At 39.6% G+C, this 20,284-nt stretch overlaps 1 protein-coding gene across 3 annotated transcripts in view; it reads right to left on the minus strand.

Moving 5' to 3' along the window:
* NR6A1 (nuclear receptor subfamily 6 group A member 1) overlaps positions 1-20,284 on the minus strand; it is a 229,301-nt gene that overhangs the window by 70,233 nt on the left and 138,784 nt on the right. Inside the window, exon 1 of one of the 3 annotated variants that reach the window (XM_064579872.1) lies at positions 326-3,611. The exons of the other annotated variants lie outside the window; for them this stretch is intronic. Within the exon in view, the coding sequence (XP_064435942.1) occupies positions 326-341 (16 nt within the window). The 5' untranslated portion in view covers positions 342-3,611. Of the gene's footprint in view, positions 1-325; positions 3,612-20,284 lie in introns of those variants that run through there. 3 annotated transcript variants of the gene reach the window in all.

The raw sequence follows: 20,284 nt of genomic DNA on the forward strand, positions 1-20,284 counted from the left end.
GGACTGTGATGCAAAATGAGGTTTAAAATTTTTTTTCAAGTCACTGTAAAATTTAAATCCAGTTTTCTTCTTTTTTTGCCTGCTCTTTCTCTTATAATTATCAACCACAACAATCAATTTACTACATTTCTCCCTCACTTTTCTCCAATTCAAAACATTTATAGCCAGTTGCTTACATGAAAACTTGCTGGCTGAAATCTGCTAAGACACAAAAACGGAGTGAACTGCCTCCCTCCTCCCTCAAGGCTACTATTTGTTCTAAGCCTTCAAAGAAAATTTCTAAACCTCAGATTTGGGCCCAGACTTAAACAGTTAGTTCCCTTACCTTCCCATGTCTCCATTTCATGCTTCTGGGAGTCTGTTGAGAAGTTCTATTGCAGCCATGAAGAAATAGAGATTACGGGACAAGTCCAGCTTGATGACCACCCTTCCGACACTTGGCCAATTTCTCTCTTGGCTGGGACTACGACAGTCTTCCTCACAGGTCAGTTTACAAGCCGGTCATGTGATTAGAAAGTTCAGGCGCTAAGGTCACAACGTGTATGGAGTTCGTTTATTACCAAAGGTTATCTAAGGGGAACTGATAGACTTATTTTCTTTTGTTAACAATACTGACTAGAATGTTTCTCTGAAAAGTACCATGGGAACATTTAATAGGAAATACTCCTCTGGTCTTCTTTAAATTGAGATCCTAAAATTAAAAGGCAGCATTTTAGAAGACTTGGCTTTCATCTAATTTAAAAGAGTTCTAGTACATGGAGTTTTTTCTGCTTTTTCTTTCAAGAGCTATTCTATACTCTATTTTCCTATATTCTGGATTAGAAAATTTAGAGTTGAAATATTTGGTACAAGGAAAAGACAAAACAAAAACTTCATGTTATACATGTACTTTGGGGGGGAGGGTAAGACTGGGATTCCCTGCTTTTTGTCATTATAATAAACAATGACAAGGCAAATTCTTCTGAGAAAATTAAAACGTGGAGCTCTGAGTTATTTTGCAGGGTTCACTTTAATTCTGGCCCTTAATTTCCATGCTCTGGTTATACACACTAGTTTGAAAGAATGTAGGCAAAGAAAACTAGGTCTGCAAAATCCTTTTAGAAAGCACAAAGGTTAGAAATATCATCCCCTGCCCCCAGCCAAAAGCTTAAATCTTTAAAGTAAGCCTCCTGCTTCATTCCCTTAAAACTCCTAAGATTTTAAGCAATCTTGTGCTAGGCCTCCCTGATGGTGAACCACACCAGTAACATAGCAGAGTACGTGCATGCATATATATGATCAAACCTTGCCACACAGCAGCAAATCTGAGCCATATGCTAATGACATACGATGTCAAACATTCAGCTATCCATTCAGATAGAACACTAATCACAGGGCGAATTCCTCAGAGAAGGTGGTATGACCTAAAGACCAACTGATTTCAGGGATAAATTCTTTTTAACTGTGCAAAATGTTTCACCCTATGAAATCTCCCTTTCTCTCTAGCCTAGCCTTGGGAATAACTTAAGGCCAAGCACATTTTATAGCAGTGTTCCAGAAAAAAGAGGAGACCCTTCTTGGGGTGGGAGTGGAATCTGTCACTTGGCAGACATATAACTGAATGGTAAATATTGCTACCACAGTTACTACAGGGTTTTTCCAACCGATAGAGACCATTAGGGCCATCTTACAAAGTAGGACCTAAAGAGAAAGTAACCAATGATTTAGGTAAGAAAAGGCTATGCTTTCTTTGTCTGCCTAAAAATACATGTTCTGCCACTGCCACCAAATACCTCACCCCAATACAAACATATCAACCAGTTTTCCCACTCCTCTAAGAAATTAACAGAGATTTTCTTCTCAGCCCCTGTGGAACTTAATGCAGCTCTTATAATTTTAGTAAAGTGACTATAAAAAGAATGAGGGGGAAAACCTGAACAAGGGGAAAGTCTACCAGCAAAAAGCTATTCAATTTGGAACACTCATTCAAAGGGCAGCTCTCTGTCTCCCTGAAGGATACAGGTATATCTAAAACTCAGTACCTGCATATAATAGAGTACATGTAGTAAGCATCTTTGCTTTATTGCACCAACTTTTGGAGGAAAGATGATACGGGAAGCTGTTAGTCTGGCTCCCAGATCAAGACTGAAGCAATGCCCTTGATTTTTAAGGGCAGGTCTTTTTTTGTGTGTGTATTTTATTTATTTATTTGAGAGAGAGAGAGAGCACATGTGAGAAAGCACAAGTGGTGGAGAGGGAGAAGCAGGCTGCCCATTGAACAGGAAGCCCAATGCAGGGCTCAATCCCAGAACCTGGCATCATGACCTGAGCCAAAGGCAGCCGCTTAAACGACTGAGCCACCCAGGCACCCCTAAGGGCAGGTCTTAGTAATAATCTTTGATATACCCATAAGCCTGGGAACAAATCTTTAACATAGCTTAAGAAGATGGGTAAATCTTTTTTTTTTTTTTTTTTTAAGATTTTATTTATTTGTCAGAGAGAGAGAGAGAGAAAGCACAAGCAGGGGGAACAACAGGCAGAGGGAGAGGGAGACTCCTTGCCGAGCAAGGAGCCCCATGCGGGACTCGATCCCAGGACCCTGGGATCATGACCTGAGCCGAAGGCAGACGCTTAACCAACTGAGCCACCCAGGCATCCCAAAGATGGGTAAATCTTAATCTTTGGATATAGAGTCACATTCTTCAGCATCCTCAGTCCCACAGGTTTTTTTTTTTTTTTTTTTAAGTCCTTTATAGGTTCTACTGGGAGGAAGGGGAAATAGAACATGAACATACATCTCATTTGCCACGTGAATGCAAAAGACAAACTGTAAATCTTAACTGGGGGTCCCAGTAAGATTGTTAAAAACAATTGCATATAAGAAAAAGAATTTTACTTTTAAAGATTTTATTTATTTGTGTTCCCTCTCTCGCTGTCTCTCTCTATCAAATAAATAAGTAAAATCTTTAAAAAAAAAGATTTTATTTGTCAGAAAGAGATAGAGCACAAGCAGGGGGAGTGGCAGGCAGAGGGAGAAGTAGACTCCCCGCTGAGCAAGGAGCCCCGATGGGGGACTCAATCCAAGGGCCCTGGGGTCATGACCTGAACTGAAGACAGCTGCTTAACCAACTGAGCCACCCGGGCATCCCAGGAAAAATAATTTTAAAAGATTAAAGGGATTCCTATAATTTATGAATGGGAAGGACAGAAAAGAAAAGAAACCAGTAACATTTTTACTTCCTAATACTAGCTTTGTAATGTAGAAAAAAGTAGATGAACAAAATTCTACATCTAACCATTTACATACTGCATATCTAACAGAATTCAAAAGTTAAGTCTGAATTATGGCCGAATCTTAGTTAATCTTGCAAGAGACTGGTTCCACTTTCATTTTATAGATAGGGAAACTGAAGCCCAATGAAAGGAAGAGGCAGGAGTTGTAAGACCAACAAAGAAGAAAACTAAATATCCTAATCCCTTATTTATTCCATTATACCACATATCTTGAACAGATAAAAACAAACCCTCTTCTTAGATGTTACTATTCAACATTATTTCCCATCTGTTTGTTTATTATTCAAATGGCAGCTTTCAAAGATGACTGAAGATTCTGAAGCTAAAGGGAGGTATCAAGGGGCGCCTGGGTGGCTCAGTCGTTAAACAGAGTTAAGCGTCTGCCTTCAGCTCAGGTCATGATCCCAGGGTCCTGGAATCGAGCCCCGCACCGGGCTCCCTGCTATGCGGGAAGCCTGCTTGTCCCTCTTCCACTCCCGCTGCTTGTGTTCCCTCTCACTGTGTCTCTGTCAAATAAATAAAAAAAATCTTAAAAAAAAAAAAAATAAAGGGAGGTATAATGCTTGGTCTTTCAACGTAAAACAAGAGAGCCATTCTAATGGCCACACAATCACTGGAATCAGTTCAGACTGAATTTTAATAAGTTTCAGCAAAAGTGCGATACAAAGTGAAAGCCATGTGACCACTATGATGGAGGACTAGTTAGAAAATCTCTAACCATTTCAGAAAACAAGAAATATGCAGAGAATATTTTAAATTCCTTTTTAACCTTGCAAACAACAAAAACAAGAGTCCAAGGTCTCAGTTTCTCATCTGTCAGATCTTTGATACAGACATCCCCTATGGCAAGGGAAAGAGTTGAATTCAACTGAACAGGAACAAGGAAACACAGCCAGGTGAAATCCATACTATCTAGGACTAACAAGCAAACCTCCTGAGTGCAGAAAAATAACAACAAAGAACATACTTAGATATGATTTCCAATTTTGCCTTTTATCACAGAGTTGGAGAAGGGAATTCATAGTTCAGGAAACAAGAAACAAAAAAACCCCTCAGAGTTGGAAACTAAAAAGATTTCAGAAATTAGGATTTTTCATCCAATTCTACAAACATTAGTTGAGTGTCTCCTATGAGCTAGGCACTATGCTGCCTGAGATAACTGAAATTAATATGATGTGATCCTAGCCCAGGAGGTGCTCACCATCTGCTGACTTCTCCAGCATCATTTCTACCACTCCACACTAACCCACTTACAGTACAAACATACTAAACAGATAACTGACAATAGGATGTTATGAGTGGTGTAACAGAAGTGGGTACCAAGTGTTAAGAAAACACAGAAGAACGTATAATTCATTAGATTGGAGTGGGAAGCCATAGAGGGGGCCTTACATTTGAGCTGAACCTTGTAGTTCTGCAAGTAGACAGGTAGCAAAAGTATTTCAGGACTTGAAGGGATGAGTAGAACTGGGCAGATCTCAAAAGACTTTTTAATATCTACGCAATTAAATCAGGAATGAAATCTATATGCAGAAAAGTAACATGACTGGCTTAAGGAAGAAAAGACTACAGGGTGTGATTTAAAAATCACCTTATATATAACAACCAAATACAATGTATACAGTTTATTTGGATCCTGATTTGCACAAATCAAGTGTAGAAAGACTTTTTTTTTAAGGTAATGTTTTATTTATTTTTTTATTTTTTTAAAGATTTTATTTATTTATTTGACAGAGAGAGACAGCGAGAGAAGGAACACAAGCAGGGGGAGCGGGAGAGGGAGAAGCAGGCTTCCGGCTGAGCAGGGAGCCCGATGTGGGGCTCGATCCGAGGACCGTGGGATCATGACCTGAGCCGAAGGCAGATGCTTAACGACTGAGCCACCCAGGCGCCCCTAGAAAGACATTTTTGAGACAATCAAGGCAATTTAAATATGGGTAGGGCATTTAATTAGATCAGTTTCCCACCCACAGATTGAAGAACCTGGAAAGAGTAAGCCCTCCCTCCATTAAAAAAAAATCTCCATAGGGGCACCTGGGTGGCTTAGTTAAGCATCTGCCTTCGGCTCAGGTCATGATCCCAGGGTCCTGGGATTGAGCCCCGCATTGGGCTCCCTGCTCAGTGGGGAGCTGTTCTTCTCCCTCTGCCATTCCTCCAGCTTGGGCTCTCTGGCTCTCTCTATCTCCCTGTCAAAGAAATAAATAAAATCTTTAACAAAAAATAATTCTCCAATCAAGATTTTGTATGTAAAATTGTAAAGTATCACAATCAAGAACAGGTTGTAGTATGAATAAATTAGTCCATTTTGGATGAAAAAGAACCAGATATACAGTTCAAACAAACAAAATACATACAAACCAAAACGTAGCCAACTATTATGTCTCCTGAGAGGTCTGAAAAAGTTGGAATTTAGTCATCCCATATAGCACGCCTGCCTTTATCTTCTTCACAATTAAGACCCAGGCCAAGCCAGAGAATAATGGAAATAAACACTGTAGCTCTGTATATAGCAATAGCTCAAACTGTTACTAAGCTGCATGTGCAAATGAAGTTAAAAAAAAGAGAGAGAGATTTAAGTAGTAAAAACAAGATTTAGGGGCAGGTCAAGTGGACAGAGAACCTTTCTTTTTTGGTGCTTCTAAAAAGGAAAACCACTTGAAGCCGTAGTTTCTGGACAGACTCTGGTCTCAACCCGGACTTCTCAAATGGTTTCATTTTCTATCCACCCATCTGCCTAACCCAGAGGGGGGAAAAAGTCAGATAACCAAGAGGTTTCTGCCAATAAGTAATTAAGTTCTATGTAAGAGAGGAATCTGGGCAAAGGCCTGTACGGTACACCACCACTACCAATAACTGTTGCATAATCTCATCTATAGGATAAAGGTCCACACTCCCCACACCCTTTACAACCCAGCCCCTGCTGATCTCTCTAGCTTGATCTATCACCACTCTGTAAGTGCACATCACTCTAGCCATACTGACCCACTTGTAGTGCAAGCATGCTTCTATTCCATCGGCCTGGAATAACTCTTTTTACTACTTCCTTATTGCTTCCACTACCACTTACTCATCTTTCTGGAATCAGTTTAAATATCACCTCCTCTGTGAGGCATTCTAAGACTCCATCCTCTCGGCCCCCAAATCAGAGTCAAATCACACCTTTCTTCCATTCTGCCTGGATCCCTAAAATATACCATGACAATACAAATCACTTAGTATTTTTATTTTATAGTTCTATCTTCCTTATTCATCTGAATGTACCCCCCAAAGAGTCAAGCCTTGGTAATCCCAGCGTCCAGCCTTGGGTTTAGCAGATAGCAGGCATTCATAAATGTTAAAGCAATCAGAAGGCTCTTGGTGTATGTGTTGTGTGGGTGGGTGGATAGTGTGCAGTTCGTTTGTTAAACTTAATCATGTGTTAATATTCTATTTAATTTCCACATTTTCTCTTTTATCTTACTTCATAGGAAGTTTTTTCCCCTGGAAGAACTCCACTTCAGAGTCCTTTATGTGTCAGGCCCTTTTTGTTTTCTATGATTTGTAAGCCTATGTGACACTGAATCTTCCAAAAAATAAAGGTCCAGCACTGGTTGTAAAAGATTTCTAGCCAGTATGTCCTATTTGCGGAGTTCCTATATTAGTGTGGAGTCATATGTTGCTGGTGATCTTTTGATTGACATGTATATCTTCTGTTAGATTCCAAGTTACATGAATGCAGAGACTGTGCCCCTTATTCTTGTTCACCATTATATTCCCAGTGTATTCTCAGTGCCTGACATAAAACAGGTGCTTAATGAATATTTGTTGAGTAAAGGAAGGAAGAAAGGAAAATAGTTACACTTCAGAGAGCAGGAACATGGAAGAAGAAAAGAAAATGTCAGGAATACAAATATTCACAAAAAGGGTTACACTAGGCCACTCCTGCAAAGCTAAAACCAGTTCACCCAGCCTCAATTCCAACTTCAGTAAATCCTACTCATACACACAGCTCTTCTCTAATTGAGGGATTGGGTGTAATAAATCTGAAAACCAACAGGACCGGTTGTAAACCAGCCAAGTGGCAATCCTACCTGCAACCAACCCCGTTCTTCCTACTCTACTAGAGATTGAACCTGACTCTCTAAGGATAGGCACAACAAAAAGAGAAAGCAATAGGGGCTTCCTAATCTTGCTTTGGGGTAGAACAGTGGCTTCTGATAGCAAAGAAACTGATTTTTATCAAACAAAATATAACACACATAATCCTAATCTGAGTCAACTACACATAGCAGTTGAGCCCTATCCTGGGTCCTGGAGTCATGGATTGCTCCCCTGAGCCTTACATCTTGATATACCTAGCTGCCTTCTGGGCATCTCCACCTAGAGATCATAAGCACCTCAGACATGTCCAGACACATCCTCTCTCTAAAACCTGCTCTTCTTTCTGTGCTCTCTGTTTCAGTGAATGGCCTCAATTCCCAAGCCAAAAGGACTCTTTCCTTGACTCCTTTCTCCCCTTTGACCTCACCCACATTCAACCAGTCACCATTCCTCTTTTCTGTCCCCTCAAAAAGCTGCCAAAATAGCCACTCTTATCAAAAATGGGACAATTTAAGTATCCTTTTAAAAAAAGTTACAATTAACAGAAGCACAAATGTTTAAATCTGAAATTATTAATGATTCTAAAAAAATTAATTTGCCACCACTGAAAGATGTTAGGGAACCAATACAGCATTTTGAAAATTTTTACATAAAAGGGGTGCCTGGGTGGCTCAGTCGTTAAGCATCTGCCTTTGGCTCAGGTCATGATCCCAGGGTCCTTGGGATCAAGCCCTGCGTCTGGCTCCCTGCTCCTGGGGGAGTCTGCTTCTCCTTCTCCCTCTGTGTGCGTGCTCTCTCTCTCAAATAAATAAATAAATAAATAAATAAGTCTTTAAAAACATTTTTTTTAATATAAAGGGAAAGAATCATGCCTTTCCTAGGTGAAATATACCACAGGGTAATAAATAGCAATGGAAAAATTTCTCTCCATAGAAGCACTGCAGCAAATAAATGAACAAAAAATACTGGAATTAGAATATTACTATGAAATAATAGATCCTAGATATTGACTACCAACAGCTAAAATAACAAAAAAAAAGAGCAAGGCAGTAATACATCTTTTGATGTAAGAACTCAACACGCCCATGAAATAGTAGTCTTGCCAAAAAAGTTGAATCTGAAGATGGTCAAGTCTCTAGATCCAACTACTAAAATAAAAAAACTACTACAAAGGAACATGGTCAAGTCTCTAGATCCAACTACTAAAATAAAAAAACTACTACAAAGGAACATGTTCATCTACAACATAAAGATGCAATTAGCAAAATCTGGGCTGTGGTAAACTCAACAAGACAAATTACTCAATCTCTTAAATTAGAAGGAAAAAAAGATGGAGGAGAAATCTGTAGCTAAAAAAAATATTTTAGAGATATACACTGGAATATTAATGGATGAAATAATATCATACCTAAGATTTGCTTTAAAATAATATGGAAGGGGAGAAAGTGAGTGGATGTATGGATGAGACAGAATTAGACACTGGATGATAGCTACTGAGGCTGGGTACATGGGTTCATTATATTACTTTATGTATTTCTATGTATGTATAAAATATAATAATATAAAGCAAAACAAACAAATTTCCTGAATCCATATATTTATTTTCATCTCCACTGTACTATTCTTGGCCACCATTATCTCTCATCTGGTTTATTTCAAGAGCTTCATTATAGGTATGTCTTGTTAGTTCCTGTTTCTTTCTACATCTCTTTTCTCCATCCCTGACTCATCATACCCCCACCCCCCATTCCATTCTCTACTCTGGCTGCTTTCTAAAACTCAAATAAAACCCTGACATTCCCACTTCAAATCTGTCACTGCTTTCAGAATAAAACACCTTCCCAAGCTTACAAGGGCCTTCGTGATCAAGCCCCTCGTCAACCTCTCCATTCTCTCCTCATATTCCCAAATGCTCTAAACAAATAGTGTTATTTGCAGTTTCCCCAATGTGCCTTTGCATGTACTGCTCTTTCTGCCTGGCTAGTTTCCATGAATTATTTAATTCTCAGCTAATTCAGACATTACAATCGTCAATTCTTCCCTGCCCTAATGGTTCTAATCCTATTAACTTTTACAATTTCATCTTTTCGTATGCCTGCCTATCCATGGATTTGTGAATATTATAAGAACAGGAACAAGATCTGATTCATTTCTGTATTCCTGGTACCTACCACAGAGACTAGCACAAAATGGATACTTGATTCACTTTTGATGAATTGGGGGGAAAAAAAAGCCTAGGCTTCCAAGAAATCCACAATTCTACAGAAACAGCTAATTAAAATAAAAAGCAGCCTGAAATTACATGCTTTGGAGTTAGACAAAATCAAATACCAGGTACACGACTTGCACAGGTTTGATAAATTTCAGCAGGGCATTGTCAATTCTCTGAGCTCAGTTTCCATACCCATTAAATGGGAACAGTGACTCCACAGGGTTACTGATTAAATAAGTACACAGATCAAAGAAACTAGAACTATCTTTAACAACACAACACAATGCTCACATATCACAGAAGATTTAGCAAACTCCAGGAACCATGAGTTTTGTGCCCTCACTTTCCCACTGGAAGCCTGTCTAATTCCACAGGCTTGGTCATCCTTCCTATCAATAGGGTCAAACTACCACTGCTTGGCAAGTTGAGGAAAGGGGCACTGCTTCCCTGATACTTTCCTACTACTTGCTGCATCTCTGTGTATATTCACTCATCTTCCTCATTGACGAATGCTGAATTATGATCCAATCCAGGGCTTTGGACTCAGAATTTTGCCAACTTGACCTTTAAACATGTTGACTAAAAGGACCAGATATATAGGATACATACTCCAGCACAAGGGACAATAAACCTATGCTGCTCCAGCACATCTTGAAGCTGGAACTCAACTCCCATTCTCTCATGTGAAGGACTACTGCTTAATAGGAAAACAGAATAAAAAGGGTCAGCACAAATTCTAGGGTTAAATCTAGATTCAAATTTTGGATCCTGCTTTTATTTGCTTTATGACTTCAGGTAAATTGCATAACTTCGGTCTCAATTTCCTCATCTATAGAATGACTTAATAGTACCTATTCTATAGTCTCTGAGAACTAAAAGAGATAATGTTGGGTCACCCGGCTGGCTCGGTCAGTGGAGTGAACAACTCTGATCTCGGGGTTGTTAAGTTCGAGCCCCACACTGAGTGTGGAGATTACTTACAAATAAAATCTTTAGAAGAGATAATCTTATGAAAAATGTTTAACACGATGCTTGCCATACAGTAAGTTAATATAATTTAGGACAATATTTTTTTTTTTAAGATTTTATTTATTTATTCATAAGAGACACAGAGAGAGAGAGAGAGAGAGAGAGAGAGAGAGAGAGAGAGAGGCAGAGGGAGAAGCAGGCTCCCCGCCAAGCAGGGAGCCCAATGCGGGACTCGATCCCAGGACCCTGGGATCATGACCTTAGCCGAAGGCAGACGCTTAACCATCTGAGCCACCCAGGCACCCTAGGACAATATTTCTTAACAATGTTTCTTAAACTCATAAGCCTCATGTTGGGCATAGAGCTTACTTAAAACACAAAACCAAACCAAACCAGTAAACAAAAATATATAAAGGAAAAAACACCCTGAATCTCACTACCTAGACAGAACAAGAAATATTAGTTACATATTGGTGTATTTCTGGTATCTTTTTTTTCTGTGTGTATATATAATACTTGAAGATCATTATTTTATATACTTTGTCAAGTATTGGACTTTAGGCAGAGCAAAGGACAGTCAGTGATTCCTGAGAGGGGAAACATAGAGGACTGCACAGAGAATGTGACTGAGATCTGCAGAGGGCTTTCTTGAGTCTGCAGCTGAGGACAAGTCAGTGCGTGTGTGTGAGGAAAGGACACAAGGCTAGGAAAAGAACCACCCAAAAGGAGTAGAGGAAATGATTTTGGGGGCTAATACAGGGCCAGAAATAGTTCTTGTTCTCACCAGCCAGAGTGGAAAATTTTCAAGATGAGAATTTGTTTCCTGAAGATCCTGGTTAGTATTCATATATCCCTGACACCTGGCCCTCAGGTAGTCACCTAAAAGCACTGACTGGTTTCTGAGATTAGCTACTTGTCATTTTTTAATCCGTTAAAGTTTGAATCTAAGATAAGTGGTGATGGTTGGTTTGTGGGATGAGAGATGGATAAAGTCAGCAGAAACCAGAGAGGCAAGTCCAACAGGTTCAGAGAATAGATCCTAAAAATAAACTTTGCCTCAGGCTCATCTTGACACAGACAAAATCTACCACTAAAAGCATAAGTCCCCTTTGTAAATTAGCCTAGCACAAAAATGACTGTGAAGATAACAACATCTTCACCCCTCTTCAACGACCTGGTCAGCACACTGAAATTCTCCCTTTTTGCTTGGATGCTTTTCAAGCCTCTACAACTCTGCCCAGAACAGACCTTCCCATTCACCGTATCTTCTTTGCAAGAGACACTCAAATTCATTAAGGCAATCCTTTTGAGCTTATTCCTGGAAAACAGCTCTTCACAGTCCTATTTGCCCTTTTGGTCCTAATGATGTAATTATTATTATTTTTTTTAAAGATTTTATTTATTTATTTGAGACAGAGAGAATGAGAGAGACAGCACATGAGAGGGGGGAGGATCAGAGGGAGAAGCAGACCCCCTGCCGAGCAGGGAGCCCGATGCGGGAATCGATCCCGGGACTCCAGGATCATGACCTGAGCCGAAGGCAGTCGCTTAACCAACTGAGCCACCCAGGCGCCCCCTAATGATGTAATTATTGATTCAAAGTCTGGTATTGCCTTTTAATGGTGTTTACTCAGTCCTGGCGAAGTTCACTTTTCACACAAATAAGAAACTTGGATTCACTGAACATCTATTTTCAGATCAAGTTAATACAAAATTGGAGAGCTTAGATCTTTTATCATGTAACACAGAATTCTCAGGTGAATGCAGCATAAAAAACCTGCTAAACTTGCAGGCTGAGATGCTGCATTGAATGCAATGCCATTTTAATGGTCTTATTAAAAAAGAGAAATTAAACAAAAAAATGGGTAAGATGTTTTTTACAGTAAATGCTTCACTACAAGAGTCACAGTGATTTGCAAATTAACACTCAGCAAAATGATACTGATAGGATAAACCTCTGAGAGGGAGCTGGGGCAGGTATATAGTTGGGGTTCTGGAGTGGGAGCCAGGTACAGAGAACAGGAGGTGAAATCCTGGTCTATTAAAAAACCATCCACTCCTTTAAAATTCTAAATTTATGTATATGGTAAATTCCAGAGCCCAGACATTGGAAACTGTAAGTCTATTAAACAAGCAGCAACACAATATTTATTTCAACTCCAGGAAAATCCTATTTCATTAAATTCTAGTAATCCCAACCTTCCAACACTCTCCAGTCCCTGACTAAGCACCTAACAAACACCTGTGAAACTTAAGTTTTATTCTTTTTCTTTTTTCAGGAGGATGCAAAAACCTTGTAAGCAGATGATGAGCCACAAATCTTTTTTTAAAGAGATGAACAATAGAAGAATGATTATATATCAATATTCAAATGTTCTTGGAATTAAGGTAATTAAAAAGCGCTGTAGCTAGAACAGGAATCAGAAAAGCTCTGCCACTTATTACTTATATATAATCTTATATATTTTAATTTCTTCACCTATAAAATAGGGAGAATTATACCAACTGTCCTAAGTCAGGAGTGTTCTGAGGAACAAATTAGTATGTGTATGGAAGGGGACCCTGGCTGCCTTCGGCTCAGATCATGATCCCAGGGTCCTGGGATCGAGCCCCACATCAAGCTCCCCACTCAGCAGGAAGCCTGCTTCTCCCTCTCCTCTGCTTGTGCTCTTTCTGTCTAATAAATAAATAAAATCTTTATTAAAAAAAAAGAAAAGAAAACGGAATGAAAGGCAGCAAAGCATATCTTGGGGCAGGGTGTCAGAAGTAGGTAGGTAGTACGAGCTCGCAGTGATTTTTAGAGAAATTTGTAACAATCTGTTGATTTCACAGGACAAGACTATCTCAAGTGCAAAATAGACTTTTTTTCTTTTAAGATGTATTTATTTATTTGAGAGAGAGAGAGAGTGCACGGGGGAGAGGGGCAGAGGAAGAGGGAGAGAGAAACTTAAGCAGACTCCCCCTGGAGCGCAGGGCCTGACACAGGCCTTGATCTCAAGACCCTGAGATCAGACCTGAGCTGAAGCCAAGAGTCAGACGCTCAACTGACTGCACCACCCAGGCACCCAAAAAATACACTTTCAAGAATAAACTCATTAGTGAGCTACTTCTCCTTGTGTTAAACCTACAGCTGAAAGCCAAGTGATTGATCAAAACCTGCTCAACCGAACAGCTGCTTCCAGGGCCCAGGCCCCTAGGCTCAGTCTGAGAAAGGGTAATGAATAATCTATCCCATCACACCAGGAATGATGTTTTCCCCAGAGCTGAGCACAAGGCCTGACACAGTATGTATGCAGGGACTGTTTAAGAAACAGGGCTGATCTTGCACTTGTGTGATCCTGAGAATGAATGCTGTCTTAAATTTTGCACTGTAGGTTATTTAATTTGCCTCACTCTAGTCCTGGCCCTATTAAAAACGGAATAATTGTGGGGCGCCTGGGTGGCTCAGTCGTTGAGAGTCTGCCTTTGGCTCAGGTCATGATCCTAGGGTCCTGGGATCGAGCCCCACATCAGGATCCCTGCTCTGCGGGAGGCCTGCTTCTCCCTCTCCCACTCCCCCTGCTTGTGTTCCCTCTCTCGCTGTGTCTCTGTCAAATAAATAAATAAAATCTTAAAAAAAAAAAATTGTTAAATAAAAAGGACTAAGACATATGAATTAATACTTTTTATTCCCATATAAATATTGTATAATGAGATGCTGAGTTTCAGAAAACAAGTTTTGGTTTTTCAAAAGGTTCCTTTCCCTCCTTAAGGCTTTTTACCAAAAGGAAGTTCTCAGAAATATCAGATAACCTGTAGGCTGTCACCAGCCCACTGGGCATCATTTAAGGCAGAGACCCACACCACAGAAACCAGTCAGGCCATCACATCACACAAAATAATATCTACATTCTATTGGGGCTCCTTCATTATAAAAGATGCCATGGGTAAAAAGACTGCCTAGGAAATTCCTGTTACAGCTGGTGTTCCTGCTTTAGGTACCACCTTACTGTCACAGAAAAATCAGGCCTGGAGGAGGGCCACACATCATAGAGATGTTTGTAGCAGGCCACTCAAATATCAACTATTTGTTTCAGGAGAAAAGACAGCTATATATACATAACAATACTAAGGAAATGTATGAGCATACTGTTTTACTAATAATATAAGTGAAATATCAAAGAAAATCATCCTAGCTTTGACAACTAGTTTTGAGGATTGCAGATTAGCCATTATCCTACATGAGAGATATCTCCCATGGCTGTAATTGGTATATTCTGTATGGTTTTTGTTTTGTGATAAATATTTTCATTCCTCTATGTTGTTGTTTTTCTTTTAAGATTTTATTTATTTGAGAGAGAGACAGAGACAGAGCATGAGCATGAGCAGGGGGGAGGAGGCAGAGGGAGAGGGAGAAGCAGACTTCCCACTGAGCAGGGAGCCCGATTTGGGGCTCAGTCCCAGAACCCTGAGATCATGACCTGAGCTGAAGGCAGACGCTTAGCTGACTGAGCCACCCAGGTGTCCCTATGTTGTCTTTTTACATAGCCTATTTTAGCACAAGCCCAAAGGCTGGACATCTAGGTTTTATTCTTTTGTCACTATAGATAATGTTACAGTGAGTCTCTGTACTTGTATATTTTGTAGTGCCTGCTGAATTATTTTCATAACAAAGTCTTAGGACTGGTTCATGAAGTTGGACACTAAAGAAAGCTTTAGGACTCTGATGCCATATAGCCTTGTCAGTTCCCCTAAGATCAGACCTATCCAAACTGCTGTGGATATCCTGCAGCCAACAGAAGAGGGCAGCATCCCCCAAACTAACAGGGCCTCAGAATGAAGACACTAAGCTTGAGGAGTGGAGAGGAAAAGGGATGGTCAAAACACAAAAGCAAAATCCACATAGTAGTGGCTAGCCAGGGCTCCCAAGATCTGGAAGGTGTGGTAGGCCCTAGCTCCTGCAGGATCATCCACAAATAGCAACATTCAACACTCAATGTCTTTGATTCCTTTACCGGCACCATAATGTCAAACTTACCTCCCTTTAAAGAGATTATCTATATAGTGCTAACTGGCCACAGAGACCATGCCAATTTGGCCACAGAGACCCTGCCAGCAACAAAGATGATAGGAGCCTTACCCCTGGGGAGACTGAAAAAGGAATAGTATTGGTCTATTGGCCTCATTTTGGCAGTTTTTGTTAAAGGAAAGATTGGAAAGGGCAAACACACTTACCTATCACAGATGTCCAAGTTCTTGTCTACTGCCTTCTCAGATTCACTTTAAACTGAGCTGGAGGCAAGGCAAGAATACTGTAGGCAGCAATGAGGTGAAAGGTCATAGTATTTGGGGTACAGAACAAAGAAAATGGAAACAACTGTGCTGAAACGTCTCAATGTTCATTTTAGATCATCAACCAAGTGAGTCATTCTAAATTAACCTGAACTACAGTCTGGACTACTCCAACACTGCAGCTCGAGAGCCTAGATAAATGACAATCCTTACCTATCAAAAGACTGGAAACTACTGTTGACATACCAGCTATTCACCACTGCCCTGCCTTGATATGTTAACTTCTCTCTGAAACATTTATATGATTGTAGCCTACATTACAGAGATAATAATGCAGCACGGATGAGGGTGGAAAAACAGGCTCTCTTAAATCCTGATTGCAAGGGTGAGGGAGTTAAGGGAGGAGGGCGTTATTTACCAGCTTTTGGAGGGGAGGGGAACTTTTAATAACACTAAATTCTAAATGTTCAAACTCTTTCATTTGGAAATTCTATTTCCAGGATTTGCAAAAGCAATACCACAAATAAGTCACATATTATACAAGGACATTCGCTGAAGCTCTGTTCATAATAGGAAATAAAAGCAACCTAATATCCACTAACAAAAGATTAATTAAACAAATCCTGGCATATCCATTCATGCAACCATAAAAAATGAGACAGATCTATAAAACTCCATGAAACAATCTCTAAGACAAGTTAAGTAAAATAAAACAAGGTTCAGAATAAGTATATAACTTTTGCTTTTAAAAACTGTGTATTTTGGAAAGTCTGAAAGACATTACACCAGACTGCCCAAGTTCAAATTTTGGCTCTGCCACTTACTAGAAGTGTGACTTTACAATGAATCTTCAAACTTCAGTTTCTACATCCATAAAACGGGGGGGAAAATAGTATCAAGTTAAGACATATATGTGAAATAATCAATTGAAATGAACACACATGCATACATGTCAGAACAGTGCCTGACATGCAGTAAATGCTCAGAACACTCAGAAGATGATGAGTCATTACTACTCTTAATCATTACTACCATCACCACATCTAGAGGCATAATTAGGGAGGTGACTAATGCACCACATTTATACTTCAGTATATAAAGAATTTTCCAAAACAAGCATGTATTACTTTTATAATTAAAAGATACCTTTATACTCAAAAGAAATGAAAACATATGCTCCCACAAAAACTTGTATGTAAATGATCATAGCAGCATTATCATAATAATAAAAAATTGGAAACAACCTAAATGTCCAGCAACTGATGAATGGATAGATGACATGTAAGGTATATACCCATACAATGGAATACTACTCAGCAATAGAAAGAACAAACTACTCATATTTGCTATGACGTGGACAAACCTCAAAGCGGTCATGCTAAATGAAAGAAGACACAAAGAACATGTATGATTTCATTCAAACAACATATCAGAAAGGGCAATCTACATAGACAGATTAGGTATTACCTGGAACAGGAGTTGGGAATAGGATTACCAATACGAGGACAAAAAAGATCTTACTGGGATGATGTAAATGTTCTATAACTGAACTATGGTAATGATTATACAACTTGAGTAAATTTACTCAACATTACTGAATTGTACAATCAGAGTGAATTATATAAGTAAAATATGCCTCAATGAAGTCATTTTAAAAAAGCTGGAAAAAAGATCCTTTGAACCATACATTATTTCATTCTCATAAAATGCTTTGCTCCTTGGAAAAGGAACTTTCACTTGCATTATCCAATGTGACCCTCACAAACATCATGTGAAGTAGACAAAGTAAGGATCATGCCTTTCAAAGAGAAAAAAAATGATGCTCAGAGAAGTTATGTAACGAGCCCACAGCCACTGCTAGCAAGTAAAGCATTTGAAGCCCGGGTCCAAAACATGAGTACATCAATAAATGGCAGTAAAAATATGCAAAGACTGCAAGATTACAGGGATAATCACCATATACTGATACTTATACCTACATATACCTTAATACTGAAGGACAGGAGTTTTAAAAAATTCTTTAACTTTCTGAATAAATGTGAATGTAAGAAATCTTTCATTAAAGATGTTTTTTCCCCCTTATACATTCTGGCTAAACATGAGATCATTCCCAGAAGCAACAAGGAAGTTTCAGTTCAGTAACTCATAAAATGCTCAGCACATAGTGGGGATTCAATATATGCTTCTAATGTCTATGAAAAATAATTATAAATTTTATTTATTTATTTTTAAAGATTTTATTCATTTATTTGACAGAGAAAGACACAGCGAGAGAGGGAACACAAGCAGGGAGAGTGGGGGAGGGAGAAGCAGGCTTCCCGTCTAACAGGGAGCCCGATGCGGGGCTCAATCCCAGGACCCTGGGATCATGACTTGAGCGGAAGGCAGACACTTAATGACTGAGCCACCCAGGCGCCCCATAATTGTAAATTTTAAAAAGCTTAATTTGAGCATTATTCTAAATGCATCCCATATTTCATTTTGTACAAAAAGACTGCAGAGAAAGGACAAGAGATAAAATTCAAGCCATAAACCATACAGAACATTCTTTTGTTCCAACTAGAAAAGATACAAGATCAGCAAATTACAAATCCTGGACCACTCTAACATATTTGGGATTTATTCCTGTCTTCACATCTAATATTATATTCTTTATGATCTGGGTACCTAGAGAAGGTGAAGGTTATGTGGAAAAAGTTACAAGCCATAAACAAACGGCGAGGTTTTGGAATTTTGGGCAGACCAAGAGAAGTACTGGAAAATCTAACCAAAAAGCAGGAAATGACTCAACTTTGGCTCCTGGGGCCTTCTCATAGAGATGGAGATCCTGAACAAGCAAGGCACAACCTACAAGTGGGTTCTATTTTTACATGATTTTATACATAGACAAAGATACCTTGGAAAACTGTTCATAAACCCATGGTTGTTGGGGTACCTCAGAAGACTCACATTGTAACAAAACTAGAGAGTCATAATTAGGGGGCTACGAACCCAGCACCAAACAAAGAGTATGTAAAGGTCCAGAAATACATTTCCCTCTGCAGTGTGCCAAATAAGAGGTGTGTCTCTTTAGGGGGTGGCAGGATTCTCTCTGTCCTTCTTTGCAGTCAGGACTCTGCAGAGAGGGTGGCATGACAAAAAAGGGAAAAGAATTGTTTAAATGAAGTTAGTTGAAGAAAAGTAAGGAAATAATGGTAGGGTGTCAAGACCTGATCTTTGGTCAGTTCTGAGTTGTCACAGGGTTACAGGGTGGGAGTGGTGGTAGGGAGTGGACAGCAATTCAGGCAAGCTAAGAGCTAGGAAGGAAAGGCAATTCTCTTCAGATGGCCAAGAGCAATTATCTATACCTTGTGAGCTCAATTTTTTAGAATACTGCTTTAATTTCCCCTTCCTACTGCTTATTAAGAAAGCCTGGTTTAATCATTCTAGTCCTATAACAGGCTATGTGTATGTGGGGTCTTCAGGGAAAAACCATTTATGTCTGCTTAGACCAGAGAGTTGAAGAACAGATGTCTAACTCCCTACTGATGTCTTTTTTTCCTGCCCTTACTGGGCCCTTACTTTGTGCCTGGCACCAGTGCTAAATGTTTTGTGTATCATCTCACCAAAATCTCATAAGAAGTCTGAAAGTAAGCTTATTATCCCTATTTTAGAGATAAAGAAACTGAGGCTTAGAGAGGTTAGGTAAGTTCCCAAGTTTTTTTTTTGTTGTTGTTGTTTTTAAGATTTTATTTATTTATTTGACAGAGGGAGACACAGTGGGAGAGGGAACACAAGCAGAGGGACTGGTAGAGGAAGAAGCAGGCTTCCCACAGAGCAGGGAGCCCGATGTGGGGCTCGATCCCAGGACCCAGGGATCATAACCTGAGCCGAAGGCAAACTCTTAACGACTGAGTCACCCAGGCGCCCCCAAGTTCCCAAGTTCTAACAGCTCACTTTATGAGCTAGAGCTAGAGGCAGAGCTAGATTATGAACCCAAGAATGTCTAAGTACTAATACTGAGGCATAAGCTCTTAGTAACATGCCATAGTGGTGGCAGCAATTAATAATAGACCTCAAAGGTATGGTGACTTACAGAGGAGAGAGTCGATCTATTTGTGAAGACTTTCTTCTAGGCAAATGAAGTACTGTTTTTTCTTGAGGGCTATGGCAGTTTCCTTGTACGTGGTGGCAGCAGTGGGATCCCAGTCACAGATTGGCTAGGCTAGCAAATCAAAGCATCCTGTCCTTTGATGAATCTATTACCTTCTGCCATTTCATAGGTCGATTTTCCAATACCAAGTTGCATATTGATAATACTACTTTATTTCATTCTCTCTAAATAAGTAATACCCTAATTAGTTTCATATTAGGCATCTTTTCTTCCAAAATCCCTGTTGGCATCATGTTCCTGCCTAACCTGGGGATATGCAAAGACAGAATGCTGGGATGGGAGTTATCCTAGGACACACTGACTACCTACACAGAAGTATGAGGCTA

The sequence above is a fragment of the Mirounga angustirostris genome, unplaced genomic scaffold (genome assembly GCF_029215605.1).
Source record: "Mirounga angustirostris isolate CCGP_5_RB_7025 unplaced genomic scaffold, mMirAng1.0.hap1 SCAF_15, whole genome shotgun sequence".
Classification (NCBI taxonomy): domain Eukaryota; kingdom Metazoa; phylum Chordata; class Mammalia; order Carnivora; family Phocidae; genus Mirounga; species Mirounga angustirostris.